The sequence below is a fragment of the Malaclemys terrapin genome, chromosome 4 (genome assembly GCF_027887155.1).
Source record: "Malaclemys terrapin pileata isolate rMalTer1 chromosome 4, rMalTer1.hap1, whole genome shotgun sequence".
Lineage (NCBI taxonomy): Eukaryota > Metazoa > Chordata > Testudines > Emydidae > Malaclemys > Malaclemys terrapin.
This window is the reverse complement of record NC_071508.1, coordinates 1,191,810-1,199,797: the sequence shown is the minus strand read 5'-3', so window position 1 is coordinate 1,199,797 and position 7,988 is coordinate 1,191,810. Positions and strand designations below refer to the sequence as shown.

The following is a 7,988-nucleotide window of genomic DNA, read 5'->3' as shown; positions in this document are numbered from 1 at the left end:
CTCCCGAGTCCCAGCTGTTCGGGGGGGGGGGCAGGATGGGTCACTGCCCCCATCAGACCCAAACCTCCAGAGACGGCGGGGGGGGGGGGCGGCCCCGGGGGGGGGGCGCGGCCCCGCTGTTTGCGTCACTCCGTGCGGGGGGGCGGGGGGAGGATCCGGCCGGAGCCGAAGCGGGTCCAGCAGCGGCAGCAGCATCCTCCGGGCGGCCGGGAGCGGGGCAGTGCGGGGGAGGGGCACTGCGCGGGGGGAGGGGCACAGGAGGGGGCAGGGGGCGCGGAGGTGGGGGAGGGGCACTGAGCACGGGGAGGGGCAGAGGAGGGGGCACGGAGGAAGGGGGAGGGGCAGGGGGCACTGAGGTAGGGAGGGGCACTGAGCACGGGGAGGGGCAGGGGGCACTGCGAGGGGGGAGGGGCAGAGGAGGGGGCAGGGGGCACGGAGGAAGGGGAGGGGCAGGGGCACTGGGCAGGGGGCACTGAAGAGGGGGGAGGGGCAGCGAAGGGGCCAGGGGCGATGGCGTGCCCCGGGGCGCTGGACGGGTTTTTCTCCACCCTGCTGCCGGCCGCCCCCCCTTGGCGCCCCGGCCCCGAGCCGGCACTGGCGCTGCTGGCCTGGCTGGCCCTGCTCTTCGTCTGGTACTGCTACCGGGTGGGCAGCGAGCGGGTGCCGGCGGGGCCGCCGCCGGGCGGGGGGCGCCCAGCCCCGAGCCTGCCCCCTGGGGCCGGGCGGCTGCACCGGAGCCTGCGGGCCTATGCCCAGCGGTACTCGTGGGCGGGCATGGGGCGGGTGCGCAAGGCCCTGCGGGAGGAGCTGCGACCCGGGCGCCCGGCCATCCAGAGCCCCCGCGTCTTCCACCTGCCCGAGCTGCCCTCGGCCCCCTGCTTCCCGCGGGATGCCCAGCGGCACGACGCCGAGCTGCTGGAGCGCGCCTGCCCCGCCATCCTGCGGGAGTACCAGGGCGTGGCCGGGGGCGCCGCCCGAGGCTGGACGCCCGGTCCCTGCCAGCGCTTCTACCTCTACCGCCGGGGCGTGTGTCAGCCGCAGCACTGCCGGGCCTGCCCCCGCACCTACCGCACCCTGGCCGCCCTGCGCACCTTCGTCAGCGCCAACCGCTTCGGCAACGCCTGCTTCAGCGTCCTGCAGCCAGGCACCATCCTGCCCGGGCGCTACGGGCCCACCAACGTCCGCCTGCGTTGCCACCTGGGTACGGGAACGGGTTGCGGGGCCCATCCCCTCCAGGGGGCACCAGGGTGCGGGGAACGGAGTGTGGGGCCCTTCCCCTGCAGGGGGCACTGGCTCTGATCCAGCCCCAAGGTGGCGCCTGGCTGGCTCATGGGGTGTGGAACTGACCCGGGGCCTTTCCCCTCCAATCAACCTGTTCCCACTGCAGGGCTGACGGTGCCCCCAGGCTGTGAGCTGGTGGTGGGGGGCGAGCCCCAGTGCTGGTCCGAGGGACACTGCCTCCTGCTGGACGACTCCTTCCTGCACACGACCGCGCATAATGGTGAGGGGCACCAGCACAGCTGGGGGGGCCCAGGGCTGGGGGGAGTCCAGGGCTGGGCTGGCAGGGGCTGCGGGTCAGGAGTGAGGGGCACTGGCAGAGCTGGGGGGGGCCCAGGGCTGAGCTAGCAGGGGCTGCAGGTCGGGAGTGAGGGGCACCGGCAGAGCTGGGGGGGCATGGCTGGGCTGGCAGGGGCTGCGGGTTGGGAGTGAGGGGCACCGGCAGAGCTGGGGGGGCAGGGCTGGGCTGGCAGGGGCTGCGGGTCGGGAGTGAGGGGCACTGGCAGGGCTGGGGGGGGCAGGGCTGGGCTGGCAGGGGCTGCGGGTCAGAAGTGAGGGGCACCTGCAGAGCTGGGGAGGGGGGGCAGGGCTGGGCTGGCAGGGGCTGCGGGTCGGGAGTGAGGGGCACTGGCAGGGCTTGGGGGGACAGGGCTGGGCTAGCAGGGGCTGCGGGTCGGGAGTGAGGGGCACCGGCAGAGCTGGGGGGGGGCCCAGGGCTGGGCTAGCAGGGGCTGAGGGTCAGGAGTGAGGGGCACCAGCAGGGCTGGGGGGACAGGGCTGGGCTGGCAGGGGCTGCGGGTCGGGAGTGAGGGGCACCAGCAGAGCTGGGGGTGGGCAGGGCTGGGCAGGCAGGGGCCGCGGGTCAGGAGTGAGGGGCACCTCTGAGCCCAGCATCTTTCCCAGGTCCCCCCGAGGATGGGCCCCTCGTGCTGTTCATCGTGGATCTGTGGCACCCCAACGTGGCCGGGGCCGAGCGCCAGGCCCTGGATTACATCTTTGCCCCTGGCCCCTAGGAGCTGGGCCAGCCTGTGGCGCTGGTGGTGGGTCGGTGCCCAGGACGGACTGACCATGCTGGAGCCAGCCCCACTGAACTTCCTCTGGGGGGCACCGGCTCCCATCCAGCCCCAGGGCCCCGAAGTCTCCCGCCCTGCTGTGTATGGCTTCCTTGGCCCTGTGTTGTTTGGACCCGAACTCTCTGCAAAGCCCCCAGCCCTTCATTAAAACATTCAACACCTGCGGTGTCAGCACTTAGCACGGCTGTGTGTGGGGCTGTCGCGCCAGGCACTGCCCAGACCCCCGCCTGCCCCCCGAGAGGTCAGGGCCCCATCACCCAGAGATGGAGCCGAGGATGGGCCCAAGGGGGGCTGGTTCAGCGCTGGGACTGGCCTGGGGGATGGGACTTGGGGCCTTTCCCCTCTAGGGGGTGTCGGTTCCCACCTGGCCCCAGGGCAAGGACTGGTGCAGGGGAGCGGGGGATGGGATCTGGGGCCTCTCCCCTCTAGTGGGCGCTGGTTCCCACCCGGCCCTAGGGCCCCCCCAGTGGTGGTGGCAGGACTGGGCCAGGAGACAATGTTTCCCAGGAATCTTTATTACAATAATTTAATAGAAAAGCAAAAACCCCGTTAAAATAAATTATACAAACATGACAATAACAGGTAGGGAGGGCGGCGGTATGTGGGGGGGGGGGGGGGAGGATGGGGCCCCCAGCCTCTCTCCATTTGCCCCATTGTATTTTCTGTGGGTTTTGGAACATACCAATTTATTTGGGAGGGGGGTTGGAGCATCCCACTGTATTTTGTAAGGGAAGGGGACTGGAACATCTTTAACAAGGAAGTTGGAATGTCCCATTTTATTTTGAGGGCTGGGGCTTGGAACACGCCATTGTATTATTTGGAGGCAGGTTGGAATATCCCATTGTAGTTTGTAGGGGGAGGAGATTGGAAGGTACCAATTTATATTGGGTGATTGAGCAAAATGTTATTGCGGGAGATCGGTACCTCCCATTTTATTGGGAGGTTGGAAGGGGAATGGAGTATTCCACTGTATTTGGCCAGGGGCAGAGGAGCAGAGTGGTGCATTCCATTGTATTTTGTAGGGAAAGGGATGGGTCCAGTAGGTTGGCGTGTACCATGTCTTTTAGCCAATGCAGGTAAGAAGCATCCTGTATTTTTGGGGGGAAAAGGTAAATTTCATGTATGTGGTAAGGACAGTAGCGGGGTTGTACCATGTATTACGTGGGGAGCAGAGTAGGAAGGTTAGGGTTGTGCCATGTCATGTGTAGAAAAGAGGTGTGAAGTCTGGTGGGTTGGAACATACCATGAGTTTGACAAGGAAAGGAGAGTTTCGAGGCTGGTAAGTGGGGGTCACTCCCTCACCCCCAGAAGCAAGGGAGGGTGGGACAGGCAGCAAAACTCTCACTGCCAGAACTCCCCACAGCGCCCCCTGCTGGGCAAGGCTGGTCTAGAGTAGCTGGCAGCTCCCCACTCAACCAGCCCCCCCTAACCACACAATAAGCCAGCACTGGCCTCCCTGCTGTCTCCCGCCCCCGGCGGGCAGTGGGTGACTGATCCCGGCCTGACCTGCAGTGCCGGGCCGGGTTAGAGCTACAGCTGTGGCACAGGTATCTATCCAGGATGGAGCAGGATGGGGGACAGACCAGGTATTCCACACACCCACAAAAGCAAAGGAATTAGGCTTGTTAAACATGGGTGTTGGTGCCTAGGTAATTAATTAAGAAGCAGGAGGGGTCTCCGAGGAGCCCCCTCCCATGTCCCTCTCCCCTGCGCAGTCCAGGGCGTTACCCAGGTTTCTACTGCAGGGGAGTCAAATCTGAGAAGAAAGGGGTCAGAGGCCACAAGGCAGAGAGCTCCCAAAGAGTGGAGAGGGGTCAAGGTCAGAGAGGCAGCGGGGGTGTGGCAGAGAGGCAGGGCGCCCCACCCCCGCCATTTGGCACCTGGACGGGGCCGTGGGGCTCAGTCCTTGAAGACGGCTTGGTGGCCGTGGGGACGCTCGTCGTGCATGATGTGGCGCCGGACATGGATGCGCCGGACGCGGTGCTCCCGCCCATCCTCCTCGTCAGCCCGGTGGGGGCCGCCCCCTCCTCCGGCTGCCCCGCCCGTCGCTTCCAGGAGCGCCTTGTCGGGGACCCGCGGGGTCTCGTAGATCAGAATGTTCAGGGTCTCCTCGAAGATCCGGGCCTCGGGGAACTCCACCTGTGGGGGTCAGAGGTCAGGCTGGTTACAAGTCACTCCCCCATAGCCTCAAAGAATCCCACCAGCAAGTGCCCATGTGGCCTTGGAAGCTACCAAGCACGGAGGTGAGGAGGGGGAGAGAAAAGTCACATGTCTTGGAATATACCTAGTATAATGGACTACCCATGGAAAATACCAAGAAAAACCACAGATGGGGGGAACCAGCTGGTGGCATTGGACATGGCCTAGGACCATACCAAGTGAGAGTATGATGCAGGGGGGGTACCCACATGGTGTTGGACCATATCAAGTGCGCATGTGACTGGAGAAGAGGGAACTGCTCTGATGGCATCGGATCATACCAAATATGAAGGTGACAAGGGGTACTGGATCATACCAAGAGTCCATGTGACAGCAGAGAGAGGGGGGCCACCCACACTGCCTCGGAACATACCATGTGCTAACATTATAAGAGAGAATCACGTATATCCTTGGAATAGACCAATGTGCTGCGGGGCAATTTTCTCATGGAATGTACTAAGTGCGAGGGCCCAGGGGTACCTTGGTCTGCTTCTTCTCGGTGGCGTAGACGATGGAGGTGCAGCAGACCTCGGCAATTTTGCGGCCCTGCCCATAGAAGGACCAGCAGCAGATCTCGTCCCCCAGCACGTCCTTGATGAAGAGGACCCGCCCGTTGAAGCGCAGCGCCAGCTTGTCAAACAGCTCAATGTTCTTCAGCAGGTTATCGTCCGAGTTACTGCGGAGAAGAGACCTCGTGGGTGGGGAGGGCTCCTGGCTCCTCCAGCCCAGCAGGGGGTGGTCTGGGCAGTGGGGCAGGAGCACTGGCTCTAGGGGAGCTCCTGGCTACTTCAGCCCCGGCCTCTCCCAGCAGGGGGTGCTATGGGGAGGGGGAGGGTCGCGGGCTGGGGGGAGCTCCCAACAACTCCAGCCCCGGCCTCTCCCAGCAGGGGGTGCTATGGGGAGGGGTAGGGTCGCGGGCTGGGGGGAGCTCCCAACAACTCCAGCCCCAGCCTCTCCCAGCAGGGGGTGCTATGGGGAGGGGGAGGGGCACGGGCTGGGGGGAACTCACTTCTACTCCAGCCCCAGCCTCTCCCAGCAGGGGGTGCTGCGGGGAGCAGGTCAGGAACGTTGGATTACCTGGTATACGAATACTTGTTGTTACTTCTGTTATGCAACAATTTCACCACTGGCTGGAAAAAAACCGAGAGACAGGAAATGAGGCTGGATTCATACAAGTCGCTCAGCGTAACTTCGTGCCAAAGGGGAGGGAGAAGGCTGGGAGGTTCAGCACAGAGAGTGATCCTGGGGGGGCTGGAAAGACCAATAAGGGAGGCCCTGCCCGCCTATCTCACCTTGGAGCAGCTGGAGATGATCTGCTGCTCCTCCTTGGGGGATGTCACCATGGGAATGAGACACAGAGGATCATAGGCATCGCTCTTTTGCTAGGACGAAGAGATCATCAAAGTCACTGCAGCCTCCTGTGACCCATGACTCCCTTAGTGACCCCATCCCCATGGCATAGCCTTGCCCCCAGGTATCCCTACACCCACAGCAGGAGAATCCCAGAGCCCTCAGTGACCCCACCCCCACTGGGTCCCTACCTGCAGAGCGAGCTGGCAGTCCTCCACCAGGCCCTGGATGAGATAGTACCGTGCCTCGGACAGCACCTCCTCCAGCTCCCGCTGCGACTCGGGGAGCGAGACAGAGCCATCCCGCAGGTAGTTGAGGATGGTGCCGAAGTGACGCCCGCTGCGGTCGATCAGGATCCAGCCTGAAGAGGGGAAGAGAGAAAAGGATGTAGGGCCTCTCCCAGCAGAGGGGGGCTGGAGCCCTGGGTATGGAGGGAGCTCCCGGCTACTCCAGCCTCGGCCTCTCCCATCAGGGGTGCTGCAGATAGCAGGGCAGGTACCTTCGCTGTCAGTGAGCACTTCCATTCTCCCGCTGAACATGGCCTTGAGCATGGTGTCCTGCTTGGTGAGGGTCTGCACCGTGGTGTAGTGCAGGGATCCCCCCACGTTCAACTTCACATACTTGCTACTGGGATTCAAGGGCTTTAGGTCAAAGGTCACACCCACCGCTCCCCCCGTAGGCTGATGCTGCATGGGCACCACAGGGGCACAGGCCTCGGGGGCTGGGAGCGGCGCCGTCGTGGCCTCGGCCGACATCTCCACCTGCAGCAGGGAGGGACAGGAAAAGCAGAAGGGGATGAATCGGGATCCTCTCCCCATATCCGGGCCCCCCTCCCCACTTACGCTCCCTGTGTCCAGCTTGGCTCACTTGACATTTGCCCCTGACCCCAGTTAGGCCACATCTACACTAGCACTTACATCACTCAAGGGTGTGAAAAGACACCCCCTCCACCCCAGCCACGTAAGTTGTGTCAGCACAAACGCTTGTGTGCCCAGCGCTACAGCAGCAGCAGACTCTCGCCCCCGACACAGGTACAGCTGTTTTTATTACGTCGCCGGCGTAACGCAGCCCCACACGCGCTCTCAGTGCAGCTGTGCTGCTGGAAGATTGTCAGGGTAGACATGGCCTTACCTGGGTGTACACCCCTCCCCCCACAGAATCAGCCCCTCTGGGCAGGGGCTGACCCCTAGCCCTAGGAGATCGCCGCCCTTTGACCCCCACCCCCACTCTCTGGCCATGGGCCCGCCCTTTGACCCGCTCCCCCTACCCACAGCCCCGCCCTTTGACCCCCTCTGCCCACGGCCCCGCCCCTCCCTTTGACCCACAACCCCGCCCCCTCCTCGCCCCTTGACCCCTCTGGCCAGAGCACTGCCCCCTCCCTGCCCTTTGACCCCTGGCTCGCGCCGCCGCTCTCACCTGCCCTGCCCGCCCCGTGCGGGGGGTGGGGCGAGGCCCGGCCCCTCCCTGCTCCCCCCACCCAGCTCCCAGCGCCGCCCGCCAGGCCAGTTCCCCGCCGCACTGAGCCAGAGAAACCCGCACCGCGCATGCGCGCCGGGCCTGGCATGTTCATCCGGGTACCCGTCCGCGCCCCGCCCCCCTGGAAGGAGGGTCCAATTGACTCGCATGCGCAGAGGGAAGACGGGGCTGCGGCAAAGGAAGCGTTTCCGAGTCGGCGCATGCGCAGAACAATTAACTGGGCGGTAGCGGAAAGGAGGGGGGAGGTCTCCGGCCGCGAAGGTCCTCCGGCCGCGCATGTGCAGAACGCAAACCTAGGCGGCTGAAGCAAGGGAGCGCGCGCATGCGCATAGCATCATCAGGCCGTCGAGAGAATGGTGCGCATGCTCATAACATGGGGAGAAGTCGGGGAAACCGTATCAGCGGGCGCATGCGCATAACGCAAGTGGGCTGCTACTCTTGGAAAGCGGCCAGAGTCCCGTACGGCGCATGCGCATTCTGTTCCCAGCAGTCCGCGAACGTTAGGACCGTTGGCCACGTGTAGCGCGCGCTTTTCAAATGCGGTCGAGGCTGGGGGCAGGTGGGCGAGGGAACAAAATGGCGGCCAAAGGCTCATGCTGAGGGGAAGGGAGG

At 64.6% G+C, this 7,988-nt stretch overlaps 2 protein-coding genes across 4 annotated transcripts; one reads left to right on the top strand and one right to left on the bottom strand.

The window, feature by feature from the left end:
• Positions 1-501: 501 nt before the first annotated feature.
• ASPHD1 (aspartate beta-hydroxylase domain containing 1) lies at positions 502-2,529 on the top strand. Its single transcript, XM_054026036.1, has 3 exons — positions 502-1,201; positions 1,388-1,501; positions 2,182-2,529. The coding sequence occupies exons 1-3, from the start codon at positions 511-513 to the stop codon at positions 2,289-2,291; spliced, it is 915 nt and encodes a 304-aa protein (XP_053882011.1). The 5' UTR covers positions 502-510; the 3' UTR covers positions 2,292-2,529.
• A 316-nt stretch (positions 2,530-2,845) lies between these two features.
• On the bottom strand, positions 2,846-7,445 carry KCTD13 (potassium channel tetramerization domain containing 13). 3 transcript variants are annotated; one of them, XM_054026028.1, is made up of 7 exons: positions 7,317-7,424; positions 6,400-6,661; positions 6,092-6,261; positions 5,843-5,932; positions 5,628-5,680; positions 5,031-5,226; positions 2,846-4,490 (listed from the first exon to the last, which is right to left on the bottom strand). In XM_054026028.1, exons 2-7 carry the CDS (start codon positions 6,653-6,655, stop codon positions 4,251-4,253), a joined length of 1,005 nt encoding a protein of 334 aa, XP_053882003.1. In that variant the 5' UTR covers positions 6,656-6,661; positions 7,317-7,424; the 3' UTR covers positions 2,846-4,250. The 3 variants fall into 3 exon arrangements, with proteins under 3 accessions (XP_053882003.1, XP_053882004.1, XP_053882002.1); XM_054026029.1 differs by lacking the exon at positions 5,843-5,932 and having other exon boundaries at positions 7,317-7,445; XM_054026027.1 differs by lacking the exon at positions 7,317-7,424 and having other exon boundaries at positions 6,400-6,733.
• Positions 7,446-7,988: the final 543 nt, after the last annotated feature.